This window comes from Muntiacus reevesi, chromosome 16 (genome assembly GCF_963930625.1).
Source record: "Muntiacus reevesi chromosome 16, mMunRee1.1, whole genome shotgun sequence".
Lineage (NCBI taxonomy): Eukaryota > Metazoa > Chordata > Mammalia > Artiodactyla > Cervidae > Muntiacus > Muntiacus reevesi.
Window position 1 is genome coordinate 22,120,165 of NC_089264.1, and position 23,714 is coordinate 22,143,878.

Below are 23,714 nucleotides of genomic sequence, written 5' to 3' on the forward strand. Positions count from 1 at the left end.
GAAGACTCTTGAGGGTCCCTTGGGCAGCAAGGAGATCAAACCAGTCAATCAAACAAATCAATCCTGAACACTCATTGGAAGGACTGATGCTGAAGCTGAAGCGCCAATACTTGGACCACCTTATGCAAACTGTCCACTCATTGGAAAATATCCTGATGCTGGGAAAGACTGAGGGAAGGAGGAGAAGCGGGAAACAGAGGATGAGATAGTTGGATGGTATCATCAACTCAACAGACATGAGTCTGAGCAAACTCCGGGAGACAGTGAAGAACAGTGAAGCCTGGTGTCCTGCAGTCCATGGTGTTGCAGAGTTGGATATGACTGAGGGAACAACAACAAAAAAACCTTCAGCTCATGAAATTTACTTGAGAATATGTGAAATATATCCTTGGGAGGAAATATGAAAAAATCTACACTTGGAGGCTGTGTTGTCAAAAAAATGAACTGGAAGAATCTATAATATTACAGGCAATCTACATACCAAAACTCTAGTTTACTCAATCACTACAAGTTTCGATAATGTGTTATGTGTAAATCTGTTCCTAATTTCCTGTTTTTATTTTAGCAGTGATGCATGTGTAACTACTTTGAAGAGAGTTTACAAGAATACAATTATTTTCTTATTACCTTTACTTCTCATGTCAGAATGAGGAATAATCTTCCCAATTTCTTTTTTTTTTTGAATTGATTTCTTCATTGCCCCTATATTCTATTCAGGTGATTTAAAGTGAAAACTAAAGAGGTACACACAACTTCACGCATTGTGAAATTCATATTTGGGGACAACATTTAAAAATATTTCTTGCAAAATACCTTTGATATGGCTTCTTTCTGTTCCTAACTTTCTTTTCAGGGAGTTCAGTTCAGTTTAGTCACTCAGTCGTGTCTGACAGTTTGTGACCCCATGAACTGCAGCATGCCAGGCTTCCCTGTCCATCAACAACTCCCGGAGTCCACCCAAACCCATGTCCATTGAGTCAGTGATGCCATCCAACCATCTCATCCCCTGTCATCCCCTTCTCCTCCTGCCCTCAATCTTTCCCAGCATCAGGGTCTCTTCAAATGAGTCAGCTCTTTGCATCAGGTGCCCAAAATATTGGAGTTTCAGCTTCAACATCAGTCCTTCCAATGAACACCCAGGACTGATCTCCTTTAGGATGGACTGGTTGGATCTCCTTGCAGTCCAAGGGACTCTCAAGAGTCTTCTCCAACACCACAGTTTGAAAGCATCAAGACTTCGGCAATCAGCTTTCTTTATAGTCCAACTCTCACATCCATACATGACCACTGGAAAAACCATAGCCTTGACTAGACGGACCTTGGTTGACAAAGTAATGTCTCTGCTTTATAATATGCTGTCTAGGTTGGTCTTAAGTTTCCTTCCAAGGAGTAACTGTCTTTTAATTTCATGGGTGCAATCACCATCTGCAGTGATTTTGAAGCCCAGAAAAATAAAGTCTGGCACTGTTTCCACTGTTTCCTCATCTACTTCCCATGAAGTGATGGGACCAGATGCCATGATCTTAGTTTTCTGAATGTTGAGCTTTAAGCCAACATTTTCACTCTCCTCTTTCACTTTCATCAAGACGCTCTTTAGTTCTTCTTCACTTTCTGCCATAATGGTGATGTCATCTGCATATCTGAAATTATTGATATTTCTCCCGGCAATCTTGATTCCAGCTTGTGCTTATTCCAGCCTAGCGTTTCTCATGATGTACTCTGCATATAAGTTAAACAAATAGGGTGACAATATACAGCCTTGACGTACTCCTTTTCCTATTTGGAACCAGTCTGTTGTTCCATGTCCAGTTCTAACTGTTGCTTCCTGATCTGCATACAGATTTCTCAAGAGGCAGGTCATGTGGTCTGGTATTCCCATCTCTTGAAGAATTTTCCACAGTTTATTGTGATCCACACAGTCAAAGGCTTTGGCATAGTCAATAAAGCAGAAATAGATGTTTTTCTGGAACTCTCTTGCTTTTTCAATGATCCAGTGGATGTTGGCAATTGGATCTCTGGTTCCTCCGCCTTTTCTAAAGCCAGCTTGAACATCTGGAAGTTCATGGTTCACGTATTGCTGAAGTCTGTCTTGGAGAATTTTAAGCATCACTTTACTAGTGTGTGAGATTAGTGCAATTGTGCAGTAGTTTGAGCATTTTTGGCATTGCCTTTCTTTGGAACTGGAATGAAAACTGACTTTTCCCAGTCCTGGGATCACTGCTGAGTTTTCCAAATTTGCTGGCATACTGAGTTCAGCACTTTCATCTTTCAGGATTTGAAATAGCTCAATTGGAATTCCATCACCTCCGCTAGCTTTGTTCACAGTGATGCTTCCTAAGGCCCACTTGACTTCAAGGAGTAGGATCAGTAATTTCTCCTTTGTGAAAACATTTCTTTCTATGTAGAACTATGCTACATATATCTCTAGTGGTGTTTTTATAGAAGTTCTTCAACAACATATCATTAATTCCATTCCATGTAAAAGGCTTCTCAAATCTCATCATCCTTTCATCCTGAACATTAAGAAAATGTAGGTGTAAGGTCTTAAAGATCAGATATTTTGAAGCTGACACTGAGTCAAGTTTATAGGGCCAACGAGGCAAGCAAAACATGAGTTCAGCCATATTCATGTCTATGTTGCATATTTTATTATGTAATTTGTATTATGTTATTTTGTACTTTCACTAGGAATTAGAATCTAATGTTATGTTATGTTTGCTTCTGTTATAGGTTTAATAGCTCTGCCACCTAGCAATAACCAACAATATGGTTTTTGAATGAATTACCTAGATTATATTGAACTATCCATTTTTAGGTTCTTCTCAAAAGTGCAATAATTTCATAAAAATATTTTTCCAAATACAAAATAATCATTACAGTCTAATAATGGCTCAAATTTTTGATATGCTATTAACAAGAGAGTAATATATTCTCAGTGTCAAAGATCACTATGAAGATGAATTATTTGGCAGGTCTGCAATAAATTGACAAACTGATGAACTTGGCTGCCCACTGGAATTACCTGGAAAACCTGAAAAAGTATTGATAGCTGGAATCCACTCAAAGATTCTTTATTAATTTGGAGGTGTGGCTTGGGCATAGGCTGTTCTGAAGGCTTTGTAGCTGATTACAATATGCACCAAGTTTCAGAACCACTGCTCTAAACCCTTGATACTCAAGGTTTGAGAACCAGCAACATCAGTTTTACCTGGAAGTTTGTTTAAAAAGCAGAAGCTTAACTATTCCCCATATCTATTGACTCAGATCCACGTTATCAAGGTTTCAATTTAAACTATAAAGAATCCTTTTCCTAAAAAAAAAAAGGACCAAGTCTATTCCATCCTTTCCAACTCTAAAATCCAGATCCTTCAACATGGATGAGACACTCAGAAGCACTTTCAAGCTTACCTAGAATTCTTTATCTATAAATGAGAGACCAAAGCCATCCTATCCTCTCCAACTCCACAATTCTCATCTCACAAACTTAAATATAATGCTGAGTGAATTTGTAAAAATTGTGTCATCATTTCATCTTCATGCCTTTACATACACTTTCTTTTCCTTAGAATTCCTGTTTCCTTTCTCTTTTCTCATTGAGACACATCATTTAAGATCTAGGTAAAATCCTATTTCCTTTAGGAAACACATCTTGAAAAATAATATAGCTTTTCTCTAAAATTCTATTGTCAATGCAATCAATTTCATGAAGTGTAGCACACTTTTTCCTTTCTATGATTACATACATAATATCTTGTTTTCCCAGTCAAACAATGAGTATCTTAAGTAAGGGATCATGTCATGTTCCTTTTCCATCCCAACCCAATGTCTAACTTTTATAAGTGAACTGTATATTGTTAAAATGTATGTGGGAAATAAAAATAATTGTGCATTACTCTCACAAGATTACGTATTCAAAAGCAGACTACCAATGCCCTTTCCACACAATGTGACCTTACCACACACAATGCACATTCTAGCATATTTGGGTGAATCTAATCAGTTGTGCCTTAAGGCTCCTATTCTTTTCTTCCTGCTTCCCTCAGGCCTGACAGCCTGATGATGAAACTATTTCAAATAGCACAGAAACTCTACCGAAGAAAACCTTTGCTCATCAACCCTACAGTATACCTATAGGAGACCTCTCATGTCCTGTAGCCATGCCTGTCTTACTCACCATTATATCTCCATCATTGTGTTTGGCACATACTGAGCATAAAACTGTATTAGAAACAGTGCTTCAACCAAAAACACAGGAATATGCAATAAACAATGCATGCTACTGAGCTGGTGATAACGTTTACAAGTATAGTCTTTTATTATAGTAGCTCCTATAAATATTTCCCTTTATATATATGTATATGTATATTTCTATGATAAAAATAATATGCAGTCATTGTAGAAAACACAGATTTAGCAAAATGAAAAAATGTAATCGCTGAAAGAGCAGAACCCAAGTATAGCAGATGCATATATGTACAGACTATTGATTTATATATGTATATATGCATATGTATATGGGTGTGTGCATTTATATATATATACACAAACATATGCTATTAAACATATATACCTCTTAAAACAGGCTCACACTCTTATCTCCTGCTATATATCCTACTTCTATTTGATTAAGTATAAAAAAGCATTACTCCAGTCAGCAAATCAGTTTATAATAAAATTTGTTTATGACGGTTGCATTAACATATGTACCAAAGTTTATTTGATCAATTACCTATCTTTAAAGGACTGAGTTATTCCATTTTTGGTAATTATAAATAATGCTATGATGAACAATTTTCCTCATTCATTATCCAAATATTTCCTTAGACTAAAAACCAGCTCTCTCACCAGGGGATGGGAGTTTTTGAAAACATTTCATCAGCAATTCTACATTCTTTGCTGTAATATTTATTAAGCAGTTATACAGAGTGAAATGTGACAAAAAGAATAATTGATGCAGTTGGAAAATACTCACATTCTTTTTGAGGGCAGATTTCAGTTTGGAGTGATTGGAATTCATAGAATGGTATCTCATGTTTGAATGTGGATGTGAGAATATCGTCAAGTTCGTCAATGTCATTCTGTTTTCAAATGAAAAGGAAATGTTTTTTTAGTTTAATTATTTACAAAGAAACTTATCTTAGTGCAATATAATAAAAATTATTGACTGGAATAAATACTGGGTAACCTTTAATAATACTTACAACTTTTAAAAAATAATAAGACAAAATACTAGGGACATGGAAAAAAGAATAACAGAAAAATGAATGCAAGAAATAAGTCTTGGCTTTTGGTTGGGCTTCCTTTGTGACTGAGCTGGTAAAGAATCTGCTTGCAATGTGGGAGACCTGGGTTTGATCCCTGGGTTGGGAAGATCCCCTGGAGAAGGGAAAAGCTACCCACTCCAGTAATCTGGCCTGGAGAATTCCATGGGCTGTATAGTCCATGGGGTCGCAAAAGTTGGACACAACTGAGCAATTTTCACTCACTCACTTTAGATGAGCTAATTTACTTGAAAATTGACTAATTTTAGAAAAGCTTTATAGAAAATAAATGATAACACTGAAATTTGCTTCAATAATAAATTCTGTTAAAATATACATTTCATTTTAATAAATGAGATAAAATGATGACTCTGATTCAATTTAAGGGTCAGAAATGAAACAGTCTTAGATTATTTTACTTCTGTGTCAAAGTGAGGGTGAATATTCATCTTGACCTATTTTTTCCCCTGTAGATATAAAATAATTATATGTCAACTTTATTTCCCTAATTTGAACATTTTTGGGAGGGTTATTGGTCTTGTACTACTGAAGAAGGAATTCATAGGGCCTGGACTCCATCTCAGGCCTGTCCGTGCTGATCGTGCGCGGCCACCTCTCCAGTGGACTCTGATCTCTGTGCTTAGCGCCTCTGGGAATGACAATGGAAGGATAAAACCCCCCTCTGGGCAGGGGAATCTTGAAGAAGAGAAAACAGACACTAATCACCCCTGCCGCTGGACAGTATCTATCGAAATGTAATCACAGGCTTATCGGTTATTAACTGGTTGGAATGTAACCACGGGCTTATTGATTATTAACTGTTTGAACACATAACACGTGAATGATGGGGTTATTGTGATTGTATTTACCCTTCCTTTGTAAGCCTCAAGGGATTTGGGGTGGTGGGTTTGGACACGTACACATGGGGTATAAAAGATTTTCACAAATGCTGGTTGGGGTCCTTGGCTAAGAGGAGACTCTGCCTTGGGCCCGCTGGTGTAATAAACTGCACTCCACTATCTGTATTGTCCTTCTGAGTGAGTTTGTTTCCCGGAAAGCGTGGCTATAACACTACCAATGACATAACTGACTGCAAAGGCTACCATTCCTTTAAACTGTGTTTTGTGAAGCAATAGCTGAGATTAAACTGAGATTTGTGACCTAGATGATTAAAGCTGAGAAAGTAGGCCAATGAACAAAAGCCATGGGTTGGAGAGAGGATTATGGAACAAAAATATCTACTAAAGAGTTTTGAAATGATTTCCAAGTAAATTAGATAGACTGCCAATATAAAGTCCCAGAAAGTGGATGATTGGGTTGAAAAAAATGATGTTACTCTATTTCTTCATTTTTCAATAATCTGGATACCTCAAATAATAAAGTGGTTCAAGCCTTTCTGGATTTTCTAAAAGTCCTGTTTAGAAGTGAAGAGAAAGGATGAAACTTATAGCTATGTAATGCAAAGCAAAATGAAAGTGTTAGTGGCTCAGGATTGTCTGACTCTGCGACCCCATGGACTTTAGCCCGCCAGGTTCCTCTGTCCATGGGATTTCCCAGGCAAGAATACTGGAGTGGATTGCCATTTTTTCCTCCAGGGGATCTTCCTGTCCCAGGGATCAAACCTGCATCTCCTGCATTGGTATGCGATTTTTTTTTTTTTTTTTTTTTTACCATTTAGCCACTTTTTTTTTTTTACCATTTAGCCATATCTAACTAAAAGGGTGGTTAAAAATACAAAAATCTAGTCTTCTCATCTTTAATAGCAGACAAGAGGCAAGGAAAAAGGTTTTAAAATATTGATGTTGAATGAAGAAACCTCTAAGGTTGACTACAGAATACTAAGTTATTTTTAAAAATCTGGTAGAGAAATACAGTAGTAGTAAGGAATCTTTATTAACAAGATAAATGATTTCAGTGAAATGATCATAGGAAGGCTACAAAATGTTCAAAATAGGAGACAAAACACATCATTTGCAGCATTTTACTTTCAGATATCTAAAAGGAAAGTCAATGGTTGAACTAAAAACATCTTGTTTTTCTTATAACAAATTTCTATGTTTCCTTAAGTTTCACTAGTAAAAGAAAATAAGGTTCACTTCGTTTATTCCATTGTTCATAATGTGTGCTATGAAAGCTAGCCAAAATAGACATTTAAAGGAAAATTTGATACATAGTTTACATATCTTAAACACAATTTCCTCCTACAGCTTGTAAAGAGAATGACAGAGAACAGAACAAATATTTTCTGGTTATAAAAAGCCTTTTGTTTTTTACTTTATGAGTATTCAACTTTAGGCACTTAATGTAAAAGAATAAACAACATCTAAGTTCTAATGAGATGGATGAAACTGGAGCCCATTATACAGAGTGAAGTAAGCCAGAAAGACAAAGACCAATACAGTATACTAACACATATATATGGAATTTAGAAAGATGGTAACGATAACCCTATATGCAAAACAGAAAAAGAGACACAGATGTACAGAACAGACTTTGGACTCTGTGGGAGAAGGCGAGGGTGGAATGTTTTGAGAGAACAGCATTGAAACATGTATATTATCAAGGGTGAAACAGATCACCAGCCCAGGTTGGATGCATGAGACAAGTGCTCGGGGCTGGTGCACTGGGAAGACCCAGAGGGATGGGGTGGGAAAGGAAGTGGGAGGGGGGATTGGGATGGGGAATACATGTAAATCCAGTATGGCAAAAACCACTACAATATAAAAAAAAAAGAATAAACAAGTAAATTGGGCTAAGCTAAAAGAGATAGTTTCCTTTGTCAAATTAATTTTTCTAAGTTTTAAGTAAGTCAGTTCTAAGAATTTCAACATGTCATGACCACATATGCAAAAATAAATGTTAAGAGTATAAAACAATGCAATTTAACACTTCCTTCTAATATTTTGTATTTACTATTGATTAGGTATTCATGTAGCTGTAGAAAATTTTTAAATAACTTGAAAGCATTTATACCAGGAAGAATATATATTTTGAGATCTGAAAAACCTCTGTTGAAATGCCTGCTTCAGGGCTTATTCGTTGTGGACCTTAATAATACTTAACCAACAGAATTACTCAGGAGTTTAAATACTTTGATGTGAGCCCTCAGATATAACACATGAAATACAATCACTGTGATTTAGAAAAGTGCACATCTATTCATGAGGAGAGTTCATTCCCCAAACTAGCCTTTGCACTGACTAAACAAATTAAGTGCAAAGGCTAGTTTGGGGAAAGAAGTCTGAACGAATAATTTAGTTTCTTTTTTTAAATTAAGTAACACTTATCTTTAAAATTAGTTAGAATGTAGGTTTTATACTGTAATACAGGAATCCAAAATGTCAGAGGCTAAAGCGAGATAGAAGCCCATTCATTTCTCCTTAACATAAATATCTGGAATGAAGCAGTCTGGGGCTGCTGTCCTGGCTCCTTGATTATGGGATCCAGGCTCTATTTTGTTTCACTGCTGCATATCATTTTAATGGTTTTGGATGGTTCACAAATCATTCCCTTGTTAGCACTGCAGTCAATCGCAGGAAAAAGTGAGTAATGGGGAGAGCATGACTGCATCCTTCTTTTAAGAACATGATCAGAAATTTGCACAAATCACTTCCACTGACTTGCTGTTGACCATTAATTAGTTATATGACTACACCTAGCTGCAAGGGAGTCAGCAAGTGTAATAATTACCTGGGTGGTCATGTGCCAGTTATATTACCATACAAGAAAGGAAAAAGAAATATTAGTGAACAATTAGCAGTTTCTGTCATCTCCATCAGTCATGCAAAATGTATAAACATTATAATTATGTGAAGGCAATCTGATAAAAGTTAAAAAAAAAACCACACTCTTATAGACCATTGATTGAATTTGACTGTGCTGAATTTTTTGACTTGATCCCTCCCTCACATAAGGTCAAAAAAGTCTCAAAACTTTAACTTGATCAAACTTGAACAGACTTTTGAATGAAGATATTTAATGACATTAATGATGAAACAAAAAAGAAATGAAATAACAAAGTTTTCTATGGCAGGCATTTGGTAGAATAACCATAAGAACCATGTCTTTTCTCACCCTTACATCCCTTTAGCAATCATTCTGTAACACCTTATTGTTAAATATGGGCTTTCCAGGTGGTGTTAGTGGTAAAGAGCCTGCCTGCCAATGCAAGAGATGTAAGAGATGTGGGTTTGATCCCTGGGTTGGGAAGATTCCTTGGAGGAGGGCATGGTGACCCATTCCAGTAGTCTTGCCTGGAGAATCCCACGGACAAAGGAGCCTGGTGTGCTATGGTCTGCAGGGTTGCAAAGATTCAGACACAACTAAAATGACTTAGCATGCAGGTATATGCACTGTTAAATATGAAACAAAATCAGGGTGTTTTCAAAAATTTATTCAGTATTTAATTGAATAATTGCTTTACAGAATTTTGTTGTTTTCTGTCAAACATCAATATGAATCAGCCATAGGTATACATATGTCCCCTCCCTATTGACGTATTTTTTACAATTTGTTTGCAATTATTTACAATTTGTTTACATTTGTTGGTTTCTGTCACAAACAATGGAAACCAGTCATAATAACATGTATATCCCCTCCCACTTGAGCATCCCTCCCTTCCCCACATCCCACTCCTCTAGGTCATCCCAGAGCAGCAGAGCTCCCTGTGTTACACAGCAACTTCTCACTAGCAACCCATTTTACACACAATATAGTAAATATACTGATGCTACTTCCTCCATTTGTCCCACTGTGTCCACTAGTCCATTCTTTACATCTCCATTCCTTGCGTTTCCATTCCTTCCTTGCAAATAGGTTCACTAGTATCATTTTTTTTTTTTTTTTTTTTTTTTTTTTTTTTTTTTTTTTTTTTTTTCTTTCTTTTTTTTTTTTTTTTTTTTTTTTTTTTAATATTATTTTATTAGTTGGAGGCCAATCACTTTACAACATTTCAGTGGGTTTTGTCATACATTGACATGAATCAGCCATATAGTTACATGTATTCCCCATCCCGATCCCCCCTCCCACCTCCCTCCCCACCCGACTCCTCAGGGTCCTCCCAGTGCACCAGGCCCGAGCACTTGACTCATGTATCCCACCTGGGCTGGTGGTCCGTTTCACCATAGATAATATACATGCTGTTCTTTCAAAACATCCCACCCTCACGTTCTCCCCCCGAGTTCAAAAGTCTGTTCTGTATTTCTGTGTCTCTTTTTCTGTTTTGCATATAGGGTTATCGCCACCATCTATCTAAATTCCGTATATATGTGTTAGTATATTGTAATGTTCTTTATCTTTCTGACTTACTTCACTCTGTATAATGGGCTCCAGTTTCATCCATCTCATTAGAACTGATTCAAATGAATTCTTTTTAACGGCTGAGTAATATTCCATGGTGTATATGTACCACAGCTTCCTTATCCATTCATCTGCTGATGGGCATCTAGGTTGTTTCCATGTCCTGGCTATTATAAACAGTGCTGCGATGAACATTGGGGTGCACGTGTCTCTTTCAGATCTGGATTCCTCAGTGTGTATGCCCAGAAGTGGTATTGCTGGGTCATATGGCAGTTCTATTTCCAGTTTTTTAAGAAATCTCCACACTGTTTTCCATAGTGGCTGTACTAGTTTGCATTCCCACCAACAGTGTAAGAGGGTTCCCTTTTCTCCACACCCTCTCCAGCATTTATTGCTTGTAGACTTTTGGATAGCAGCCATCCTGGCTGGCGTGTAATGGTACCTCATTGTGGTTTTGATTTGCATTTCTCTGATGATGAGTGATGTTGAGCATCTTTTCATGTGTTTGTTAGCCATCTGTATTTCATATATATGTGCTAACACTATAATTGTTTTTCTGTTTCTGACTTACTTCACTCTGTATAGCAGGACCTATGTTCATCCACCTTGCAAGAACTGACTCAAATTCATTCTTTTTTATGGCTGAGTAATATACCATTTTATATATGTAACACATCTTCTTTATCATCTGTCAATGAATATCTAGGTTGTTTCCATGCCCTGGCTATTATAAATAATGCTGCACTGAACACTGGGATACAAGTGTCTTTTAAAAATTGTGGTTTTCTCAGGATATATGCCTAGTAGTGGGGTTGCTGGGTCATGTGGTAGATTTATTCCTAATTTTTAAAAGAGTCTCCATACTGTTCTCCATAATGGTTATTTCAGCTTATAGTCCCACTAACAGTATAGGAGGGTTCCCTGTTCTCCACACCCTCTCCAGCATTTATTATTTGTAGATTTTTTGATGATGGCCATTCTGATAGGTATGAGGTGATACCTCATTGTAGTTTTGATGTGCATTTCTCTAATAATGACATTGAGCATTGTTTCATGTGTTTATTGGTCATTTGTATATCTTCTTAGGAGAAATATCTGTTTAGGCCTTCTGTCCACTTTTTGATTGGGCTGCTTGTTTTCCTGATACTGAGCTGCATCAGGTGCTTATATAGTCTGGAGATTAATTCTGTGTCAGTTGTTTTGTTTGCAGTTATTTTCTCCCATTCTGAACGGAACTTTAAAACAAATATTGCATTAGACCATTCAAAGAAATGTCTTTCAAAAAAGCCTTATTTAAATGAGGCCATGATTTCTTGAAAAATTTTGGGAATTATTCTCTTGAGTTGTTTTAGATGCTGCCTTCCAAGTCAAACAATAGAATTATTCTCATCATTTTATATTCATTTTATTTTTTCCTTTGTTGTCCTTCTTTTTTTTGCCCTGCTCTTTCAACTTCAGCCAAAAGCAGCACTGCCTTAGCCAGTAGCCCAATAACCTTCCCAAAATGGCCTGTGTCTGTGCTATCAGGAAGCCAGGACCTCTGATTGATGGATCATATGAGGTTGGGTGGGAAATTTAATGTATATTCTTTCACCCAACAAAATACGCATTGAGCAGCCATGTATCTGGCAGTGTACTTGATTTGGATATGAAACAGGGAACTAAATAGGTAGCATCCCCACCTTTATTGACTTTGGAGTTTAATGAGAGACAGATAATGAAAGATAATTTGAGAACTATCACACCCAGAAATGTCAAATTATAGTATTACAAAGAGATACACAGGGAGACATATGGATCAAGGAAGGCTCCACTGAGGAAGGGGTGCCAGATTAAAAATTGGAGTTAGAATTAACTAGATGAAGACACTGATTGGAAAGGGTGATAGAGAGAGGGCTTCAGTTAAACCTAAAAACTTTTGCACAGTGAAGGAAACTACAAACAAGATGAAAAGGTAATCCTCAGAATGTGAGAAAATAATAGCAACTGAAACAACTGACAAAGGATTCATCTCCAAAATCCACAAGCAGTTCATTCAGTTCAATACCAGAAAAACAACCCAATCATTAAAAGTGGGCAGAAGACCTAAACAGACATTTCTCCAAAGAAGACATACACATGAAAAGATGCTCAACATCACTCATCATTAGAGAAATGTAAGTCAAAACTACAATGATGTATCACCTCACACCAGTCAAAATGGCCATTTTCAAAAAATCTACAACAATACATGCTGGAGAGGGTGTGGAGAAAAGGAAATCCTCCTCCCCTATTGGGAGGAACGTAATTTATACAGCCACTATGGAAGACAATGTGGAGATTACTTAAAAAACTAGGAATGAAACTGCCATACGACCCAGCAACCCCACTACTGGGCATATACCCTGAGGAAACCATAATTGAAAAAGACACATATACTCCGATGTTCATTGCAGCACTATTTACAATAGCCAGGACATGAAGCGACCTAGATGTTCATAGACAGACAAATGGATAAAAAAGTTGTGGTACATATACACAATGGAATATTATTCAGCCATAAAAAGAAACACATTTGATTCAGTTCTAAGGAGGTGGATGAACCTAGAACCTAATATACAGAGTGAAGTAAGTCAGAAAGAGAAAGACAAATATCTCATATTAACACATATATATGGAATTTAGAAAGATGGTACTGATAAACCTATCTGCAGGGCATCAGGGAGATGGCAGACATAGAGAACAACTTGTGGACACAGAGAGGGAAGGATAGGGTGGGAGAAATTGAGAGAGTAGCACTGCAGCATATATACTGCCATGTGTAAAATTAGATAGCTAGTGGAAACTTACTATATGATGCAGGGAGCTCAAATCTGGTGCTCTGTGACAATTTAGAGGGGTAGGGGGTTCAAGGAGGAGGGGACATACATACACCTACGGCTGATTAATGTTGATATATGGCAGAAACAAACACAATATTGTAAAGCAATTATCCTCCAACTAAAAATAATTATTTTATTAAAAAGATTAATCTGGAAGGTGAGGGGATAGTGACATCAAGGTCATATTTTTCATGCTAAATAAGTTTTTAATTCATTTAACAACTGGAATCTATTGAAGTGTTTAAGTAAGAGAATTGTATGCTGACATCATTCTTGTTAAAATAACCTCACAGACCTGGGACTTGAGATAAGTAGGATGTGTGCAAAACCTACAGTTGGGAACCAGTTAGGAGATTAGTCTAGCAGTGTAGGCAAGAGGAAAAGGTCCAGTAAAGTGCCAGAATCAGAAAGATGTGGAGAGAAGTGAGCAATATTTAGTAAGTAAAACTGATATGGCTTAATAATGGATTGAATTTGTAGGGTGAGGGATTGCAAGGTATGAGGAGACTCCTGTGTTTCTGGCTTTTAAAACTAGATTGACCATGATGCATTTCATGAGTTAGAGAACAGTGAGAGATAGGCTTAAAGGAAATCCACAGTTGGTGTATATCTCATAAACCAATGAGATAAACTGCAGAGGAAATATCCATCAAAAAATAATGGCGTCTAAGAACTAAAACTGGATAGATTTAAAATTTTATCTTATAGATCTACAATGAAGTGAATGCAAAGGATATCAAGAATGAAAGGCAAAGGATGTAGGAAGAAAACCAGGAACACATGTCTTCCTGGAAGTTAAGGGAAAAAGTTAAATCAAGACAGTAAGTTTGTTCAATGGTGTTAATTGCTGCTGAAAAGTCAAGTTACACTAAATTTAAAAATGTTCATCAATTTATTGAGAGGGACTTGTACATAACTGATGTATATTTGTGTGTTGATACTTAATAAGGTTGATGAAACTAAATGGCTAATCTCTGAAAAATAATAAGTTCTTAGAAGTTTAATTTTCCTTATCAAAGATTTATTTTACTTAATTTCCTATGTCTTGATACAGTTTAATGTAGAAGCATATTTCATGAATGCTAAACACAATTTAAACTTCCCAAATTATATTTCTTTATCTTATTATTAATACTATTTAATAAGGAAAACCACAAGAATGTATAATCACGTTTAGTAAATGCAAACACATTTTTGCCACAAGGTTTTTAGTCTTCTAATTTCCAAAGAGGTATGGAATATTTGGGGTTTATTCCTACCTCATTATTTACATGAATAAAGCTACAAAGGAACCTTGTTAATGGTGTTTGATTTGTGCTTTGTTTTTTAGGGTTGTTTAAAAATGCTCATTATGATTGAAGATCTGAATGCTCTAAAGAACTAGACAGTAAAAACAGAAGGCTGTACTTGGATGGGGTTGTTATAGACACCATTCACACCAGCACATAGACATCCTTTGCAGAGGGCAGTCAAAGCCAGCCCCAGCTTGACAAGAAGAAAGGAGATGTAAGGTGCAAGAGGGACACTTTAGTTTGGGAGAAATGAAACACTGAGGAAGGATTTATTTTCATCAAGTGAGCAGAAACTATAAATTAAGAAGTCATTAACAAAATATATACTAAAGAGTAGCTAAACTTAAACATATGGGACCGATAACTATGAAAATGGACTAAGATGGCATATAAGATCAAGAATTGTAGAGAAACAACAGTATAGTTATGTCACTGGCTATATTAATGGCTATTTCTGTGCTCAGAAATGTCTTCTTTTCTTATAACAGCTGCTGTATCTACCATTAAAGTTAACTGATTTACTTGTTTTCCTCTAAATAAATGGATGAGTGTACTAGCTGTGTGTTCTTGTTTGAGTCAATGATTTGCAACTGAGGTGAGTATGATCATTAAGTCTGAAGTATCCTAATCAGGCATCATTAACTATTGCTTGACCATTACCACAGGTAGAGATATAGCACACAGGAAATGCCTCATCTAAACTTCAAAAGATTTGATTTACTCTTATCGGTCCATTCCAATTAGGAGAACAAATGATATGAAAAATGAATCCAGAAATACATCTTCAAATTGCATTTTGACTATTCTTTGTCTGATTAAAAATCTCTGATGGTTTTCTTCCTGATAGCTCAGTGGGTAAAGAATCTTTCAAAAGGCTGCAATGCAGGAAACACAGGAGGCACAGGTTCTATCCCTGGGTTGGGAAGAACCCCTGGAGATGGAGATGTCAACCCACTCCAGTATTCTTGCCTGGAGAATCCCGCAGACAGTGGAGCCTGGTTGGCTACAGTCCAAATCTCTGATCAGAAATACAAAACAAGTAATAAAACTGATCAAAGGTCCATGAAACTCGAATCACTTCCTTCTTCTTTGGGGGTAGAATTAAGAATCAGTGCAAATAAAATGGAAATAAAGGCTATATGGAAAGCCCATATATTTGCAAGTCAATCCTCTTTAATGGAGAATGGTCATAACTCTCAATCTAAATAAGCATTTTTTTTCTTGACTTACAATTATGGAATATTTGAGCTGGAAATGACCTTGGAGATCATATACTTAAACTTCACTGTTCACAGGAGGGAATTCCTTTAGCACTAGGGAAAATAAGCTCTCATGAAGTGATTACTTACTTAATAAAAGAATCCAACTCCTGCTCCTGCCCTATCTAGAACTATTTCTCTTATGCCACACCGCCACAGTCCAGTAGGAAAAAGGAAAGATAATAAGCAGCCTTTTGAGAGAGGTAAGACCTTAGGCATTTTGGAGTAATAAACCTCTCCTTAACATTCATAAGAAAGGCAAGATCAGAATAAAAAATATCACAGCCATTAAAAGTCAGTAATGAAGTATATTTGGGAAGCTTGATGTGCTGCAGCTCACGGGGTCGCAAAGTGTCAGACACGACTTAGTGACTGAATAGCGATGAAGTATATGTACAAGGAGTTCATGACTGAGGTAGAATGTGAAGGAAAGTTTGTAGTACAAATTTGCCTAGTATTGTGAACCTCTGAGAGTTCCTTATTTTCATAAGCATCAGACTCATTTATTCAATTTTATAAATAAATAGCAGCATAATTTTTAAAAGGGAAGATTTCATTTCTCTCTTATCTGTATACTTATACTATAGTTTTTCACTTATTTTTTCAAATAGCGCTAGGAAAAAAGGTATCACTCTTTTCTCACTTTTTAAACCCTAAGTATCAGTTGTGTCAGATGCACCAGGAACTATAACTACGTGAAGAAACTGAGTATGCAAAGATGAAAAACACAATGCCGTGCCTTAAAGATGAGGCTGCTGCTGCCGCTGCTAAGTCACTTCAGTCGTGTCCGACTCTGTGCGACTCCATAGTGGAGGGTAAATGGCTTACTGTGTGTTAAAAGAAGGTGCTGTCCTGGGTGGCTAAAACAAGGAATAACGGAGGAAATTAAGGAGACAAGGAGGGATGCTGTGGAGGAGTCAGTGTTGGAAAAGATGTAGGACCCTGAAGCCTTGTGTGTTTATCAACCTTTTGAGAGAGGTAAGGACTTTAAAAAAAAAAAAAAAAAACAAGAGGCCTGGAAGTTGCCAGTTTCTCTCAGTAGGAAGAATCTTCTGAAGACCTCCTTAAGGGAGATAACTGCTAATGCTTAAGCTTTAACTTAATGAAGAAACTAACCTGTAAAGGAACTAAAAAAAGAAAAAAAACTGGGAAATTCTTCATGATGTGAGAGTTCTCATAGGCCATATCCTCTACTTCAACCCCATCTGGTGTCACAGTGTATTAACTATTTGTAGGCAGTATACCAAAGATTGGATAATACAATTTAATAAAAAGTGGCAATGAAGTGCACCTAACATGACGATGAAAATAAGATTTCCATAGGTATAAAGTAAAACATGCAAGACAATAAACATATTCAATGCAATATACCTTTTAATCAATAAGAACTATAACTAATAAAAATTATTTGGTACTGTTTCAAAAACTCTCTTGATAAACATGAGGCTAACGCTTTGATCAATACTTGCTATTATAGTTTTGCATTCTGACCTAGTTTGGTTTTTATATTATATCTAGTTGTTCCTATATAAAGTTATATTTATTGTTGCCCCTAGATAACTTTATAAATAAGATGGAAGTCTCAAAGGTTTTAATTATCTCAGTTAAATAGGAGTTACTAGTTTTTCTAACACTAATACTTGAATTCTAATGATCTTCCCAAATAGGGCTTTGGATTTTTTCATTTGAATTCACTGTTCTAGGTGATGGTCGGGAAACTGTCCTTTTATGAGGCTATGTGCTGGGGTTTAGTATTTATGCAAAAAAATACAAAATGATTTAGGAAGCAGTTAGGTAATAAGCTGGTTTAGCTAAAGTCTTCTGAAACCTAATAGACATCTTCAAAATAAACTAAGAAATAAAATTTCTCATTATCATTTCTTTCCTTAAATTCACATTTTGCTGTATGCCCTACAGTTTTTAAATGATAATAGAAAGTTTCTTACCACAAATTTGAGGATTACTGAAAACTAAAATCCATAGATTTCTCATTAATATTCCTTCCCTCAAATTTCCAGAATGTTCATGTTATTAAATGCCCAAGAGCTTTGAAATGATTATAGGAAGTATCTAATTACTAATTTTAAGGATTACTTAAATCACATCTGCCATTAACATTTACAAGAAAACTCAGGATAGCTCTTATAGTATACCATTTCAGCAAAGTAGGTAGAATATTAAAAAAAACACACAACCCTTAAATCTACTGGTATATGTCCTCACAGATATACAATAACTATGGTGAATAAAATTCACCATATGTTGTTCTTTGAGTAGAGATGGTCAGTGGACTATCTGCGACATACACAAATTTCCCAGTTTAAGTAGTTGAGAAGCACATGAAAGAAATAGTAATGTCGTATGCTGGAGAGGAAAAGCATAACTTTTTACAACTTTCAGAAGATAACCTACACGAGAGCAAAGCAAAATGTCAAAAGGAGCAAACAAAAGCCCATAAGGAGAAACACAGTGTGAGCTGGGAAACGTCCTTTGAGGCCAAGTAACCCTAAAACACACCAAGGTTCCTTTGTGTCCCTGCAGCTCCTTCTTTTTAATCAAGGGTGGAGTCTGATTTTTACCATCTCAGCAGATTCATGGTAGGGACACCGCACATGGTCCAGATGCCAATGGGTGAGATGAAACCCATGACATACCTAGTCCGAGATGAAAAGGAAACAGTGACATGCAGCCTTCCCTTCTGTCAGGATTGTGATGGTGCAGCTTGGTCTGGTCTGAAATCTCAGTCTCAGAATTTGTTTAATTTAAATCCACAACATGTATAGGTCCTCTTATGACAATAGCGAAAACTCTAAAATATCTTAATTTGTCTACATTAATCCAAATCTCTTAATGTTTCTTACCAAGCTGCAGTCTACTGTCACCAACTTAGCATAATTCTCCTCTCAGGACTCAGACCTCAGGTTTAAAGTGTCTCCCAAGAGTGAAAGTCTGAATCAAGCTGTGACTGCCTTGTAATCCCCCTTTCTCTAGGTACCAGGGCTCAGTGGAGGGAACCCTTCCTCACCTCTCATTTCTGACACTGAGGGTAGAAATGAAACATTATTTTTCTAGTTATCGAAAAACTACTCAGAAAAAGTTCGTGTTCATTCAAAGCTGCAGAAGAAATCATGACTTGGATGCTTGAAACATTCTGAAACACTGTTTGAGTCATAAATTACATTTCATTTTCACTATGCACAAAATATTTTTTTGCTCCCCAAAGGCAAAATCAACAGAAAAATGTGTTTTGGGGACTACTTTACTTCTATGCTGACTGAATACCTTATAATGCAATATAACACTTCATTAGTCATTTTCTAGTGAATAAAGTTTTTAAAATAGAGAATAAGGTAGACATATTACAGGAAAATGAAAAAAATCTGTATTTCAAGCTGTTACTTTTATTTTTGCTTTGCGATTACAATATAGACATTTTGTCAAATATCCTCAGGCTTCTCAGTTTGACAAATGGTATTTTATTCTCTATTCTCTAGGACATTTTTACCTTTTCTGTTGTTCTAAAATATATCATTCATAAAGGAGAATTCTAATAGAAAAAAATGTGTCACACAAAACAAATAACAAAGCCACCAATTCCAAACTAGTTTAAACAGCAAGGCTTCCTGACAACCTGTCAACATCATTATCATTGATGGTTTTGTTACTAATCTAAGGGAGTGTTTTGTGGTAAATCTAAAGATGACATGTTCAGTTCAACTACCTGTTTCTTCACCTTGCCTCTGGTCTACCTCCTCCTTCCCCAAGAAAAACCAAGGCAATTAAGCAAGGTTGTAGTTCTAATTATCAAATAGCTGTTAAATGAAATGACAACTTTTTCAGTGAAGATTTGATGTAATAAGCATATAAAGAAGTCCCACATTAAGCAAGCTTTCTACTAAAAGTGGATTGTGTAACAACGAAAAAAAATGCAGAAATTAAATGAACGGCTTACAATGAATCAAAATGTACATTTTACCTTCTCAGTCCATCAGGGCAGGGCACTCACAGTACCTACCATTCACTGGAAAATGTCCAAACTGAGGGCCCTGGATAGGACTGTAAACTCCACAGCAAGTCATCACTGCCAAGAACCACTATGTCACACCAGAGAAAAAAACCTGAAAATGCCTCTTTGTAGAGTTCCCAGAAAAGTTTGACTTTTCTGGAATTTCAAATAAATATTATTAATTTAAAGAAATAATTTTCACTGTCAGAAGAGAGTGATAAATGAAACTAAGAAAAAAAATACACTGAACTTGGAAACGTCTTCATGAAAATAACAATTTCCAGGTTAACACCACACACTTCCATTTTGGTGGTATTCTTGACTTATCTGAATCCTTAACTTCAAAACTTCTTTTATTTTGTATTACCCACATCTGGCTAAAGAGAAAATTCATTGTTTAAGAGTTCTCTTTAATCCTTTTGTCTTTATCTGGTCTGCAACAGCTTTAGAATGAGCCCATCAGAGTAGCTTTAATACTTTGTAACAGATAACCTGTTGTGACTTCATCTGGAATGACGTGACTTATACTAACTAATTTATCTACATTTCCGCATCACAGAAGTCAGGTCAATTTTTTTCCTTTCCTATTGATCAGTAATTCATTTTATTCAACCAGCGTTCAGACTTTATACTAAAGTATGCATTCATTTATTCTACATTAGCTCTTTGGATTATTACAGACTTCATGGAAAGATCAACTTACCTGGTACACACCATCTCTTGGACCTGCCGCTCCCAGCAGGCATTTCATAGCCTTCGGGGTTGTGTAGTATTTAATCTCTGCTGTGGCCTTAATGATTCCATCACAGTAGACATCAACACTGACAGAGCCAGCAGGAAAATCTGATAAAACACAAATAAGAGGAACCGAGTATATAAATGCATGTACAATATTATTACATTTCTTAGAGAATATGAAGTCAGGTTTTAAGAATTCATAACAATTTTACTAACTTTTAACATGTAATTGTTTTCTTTTTTTATCCTTAGCAGTTAGAAATCACAAAACAAAACATATATTTTTGCACTTAATTATTTAAAAAAACTTAACAGATAAAAACATATATTAAAATTACAATAAAAGCGAAGCAATAAATCTTTTCTCCTTACCCCATAATCTTTTTGGAGTAATTTATAATCATTTCTATATAATATTTCAGAATTTAGAACAGTAAAGTTATTCATTAAAAGTTAGGCAGTTGTTACTAATCTGAGAAAGAAAGTTCCCATTAATTTTCAGGAGGTTCTTAAAATTGGCAAAAGAAAGAGTAGAGTTGATTGAAATTGCAAAAACTTTTATTCAATTGATTACAATGAAAAACCCTCAGGAAGGCAAGGTTTAGTACCCTGTTATTTAAGTGCCATTTATACCAACCATTCAGCCTTTTTGTGAACAAGCTGTTCAAAGTGACTGACTGATACACTGCATTATAAATTCTGCTGTAACACATCAACAAATATACAGTTACCTAAGACTGCTGTGCCCTCCATGAAAGGATAACACCAAATAATCACTTCAGTGGAAAGTTGTGTTTTATTTTAACAAAAGTAAACAAAATTTAGCTCTTTAAACTCATTCACAGAGCACGCTTCAAAAACTTTCACTCTTTGTCACAGAGATATTTCCCAGATTCTCCTGAAAAATTGTTACCAAAACTTCTCCAGTTTGGGATAAGCCATTAAATACAAGCCATCTGATGAAACCATCTGATGAAATGTCAAATATTTTAAAGTTTTAAAGGTTTAAGCATTAGTTTTACTTTATCTCCTAAAGAGGTTAAAGGACCTCTCACAATATTGCTGAGGGAAATTTGAAGCCAAAATAACAATCTTAGATTTAACTAGATCAAGAAGTCGAAGTTCCTCTTCTCATATTGCTTGACCATACACTTAATCTGCATTATAAAAAAAAAATGTAGAAAAGTTCTCCCAATATTCATCCAATAGAGAATCTAACAGAAATCTCAAAGAACTGGAAGTAGTAAAGTATGCCTCATCAGCTACAGCTGTGTGCATATATAGTTAAGGGGTTCTGGAGTTACTGGAGTGAAATGAAATCAATTTCAGTAGATTTCATAAAGACGATTTTGAAAGCAAATATTGGTTTTGTTTATCAGAAAACAAATCAGGAGTTTTAAGATGGGATGTTAACCTTCTGAAAAGTCAGATGATAAATCACAAAAGATATATGGTGAGAATATTGCTTAGTATAGGATACTTAAAATATTCTACTTTCTTTAGAATTTAACATGAGAATAAACTGATATATTCCTGATGTCTTGAGTCATTAGTTGACATAAAATTTTACCATTAGATCAACTGAAAATGATGTTGGTTTTAAAGAAATCCTCCAAAGAGATGCCATTTGAAGTACTGCTTTTGCTGCATACACTTTTATATCTATTGAATGTCATTTATTCAGTCAAGACCTAATTATTGTTTCCATTGATATAACAGGAAGGACTTTTATGGCTTCCTCTGCTAGAAAGACCCTCCTTAGTAACATCTTAATTGAATTGGCTTTTTCCTGACCAGTACTCTGTGGTCACTATGACGTCTACATTGCATAACAATTCAGTAAAAATAAAAATCAATTAATTTAAAGACAACAGAAGAGAGGGAAAGTGAGTTCTGTTGTTTACTATCTAGACAAAGTAGGCAAGTGACATTTAACACCAGAATTACACACAAATGCAGGTCAAGATCACCAAACTAAGGAAGCATATGAGAGTCAGTTATCAAGATGAAAAAGGATGTATCGTGGAAGGAAAAGATGGAACTCCCTACCTTCATCAGACATACATACATAATAAAATATACTTACAGAGGAGCAATGGTTAAAAACGAACTCTATTTAAATTTTAAATATCAAGTTCTAGGCCATTTAAGAATCTCTGACAACACTCCCTGTCTCCACTATTTAAGAGGTCTATTCTTCCAGGTGGGGCTTCCCTAGTGGCTCAGATGGTAAAGATTTTTGCCTGCAATGCGGGAGACCCAGGTTTGATCCCTGGGTTGGGAAGATTCCCTGGAGAAGGGAAAGGCTACCCTTTCCAGTATTATGGCCTGGAGAATTCCATGGATGGAGGAGCCTGGCAGACTATAGTCCATGGTGTCACAAGAAGTCAGACGCTACTAAGTGACCAACACACACACACACATCTTCCCCGGGGAGGAACAAACTAATTTATGGGAAATATAATGCAAAGGTATTTCTGAATATCAGAACTATATTCACTATTTCCATAAAATATATATATTTCACAAATCCATTAACTTACTAGCTTTTTGCTTTCTGTTTTCCCTTGTCTGAGAAGTTGTGTTCCTTTATTAACCAAATCTAGCACTTTACAACATAGCAAACTTTGAATCAATCCACATAAAGCTTCTATGGGGACAGAAATAAACATAACACTTTTGATGGGAAATTATTATTCAGTAAATATTGGTGGCTTCAAAGTCTCAGTCACACCTAAAAATTACTACCAATTTAATACAAGTTAAAACCATCTTCCAGAAGTATGATATATAGAATAATTTCTTAACAGTTGTTATTTTTCTAAGTATGTTCAGCATACTTAGCACATCCTGAAGTATTTCCTTGTTTTTTAAATGAAACATGAAATTATAATTTACATTATCCAGAACCCAGCTTCTTAATTAATCAAGAAATTCTCTTTGTGGATACATTTTACATTCCTTTCAGCTTTTAATTGATTGTCCCCCTGCTATGTAAA

General features: G+C 35.8%; 1 protein-coding gene across 2 annotated transcripts in view; it reads right to left on the reverse strand.

The window, feature by feature from the left end:
• Positions 1–23,714, reverse strand: part of BANK1 (B cell scaffold protein with ankyrin repeats 1) — a 306,464-nt gene that overhangs the window by 183,610 nt on the left and 99,140 nt on the right. For both annotated transcript variants that reach the window (XM_065907388.1, XM_065907387.1), the window contains exons 5-6: positions 20,681–20,820; positions 4,973–5,078 (exon numbers count right to left, since the gene is read on the reverse strand). In XM_065907388.1, the coding sequence (XP_065763460.1) occupies positions 4,973–5,078; positions 20,681–20,820 (246 nt within the window). The remainder of the gene's footprint in view (positions 1–4,972; positions 5,079–20,680; positions 20,821–23,714) is intronic.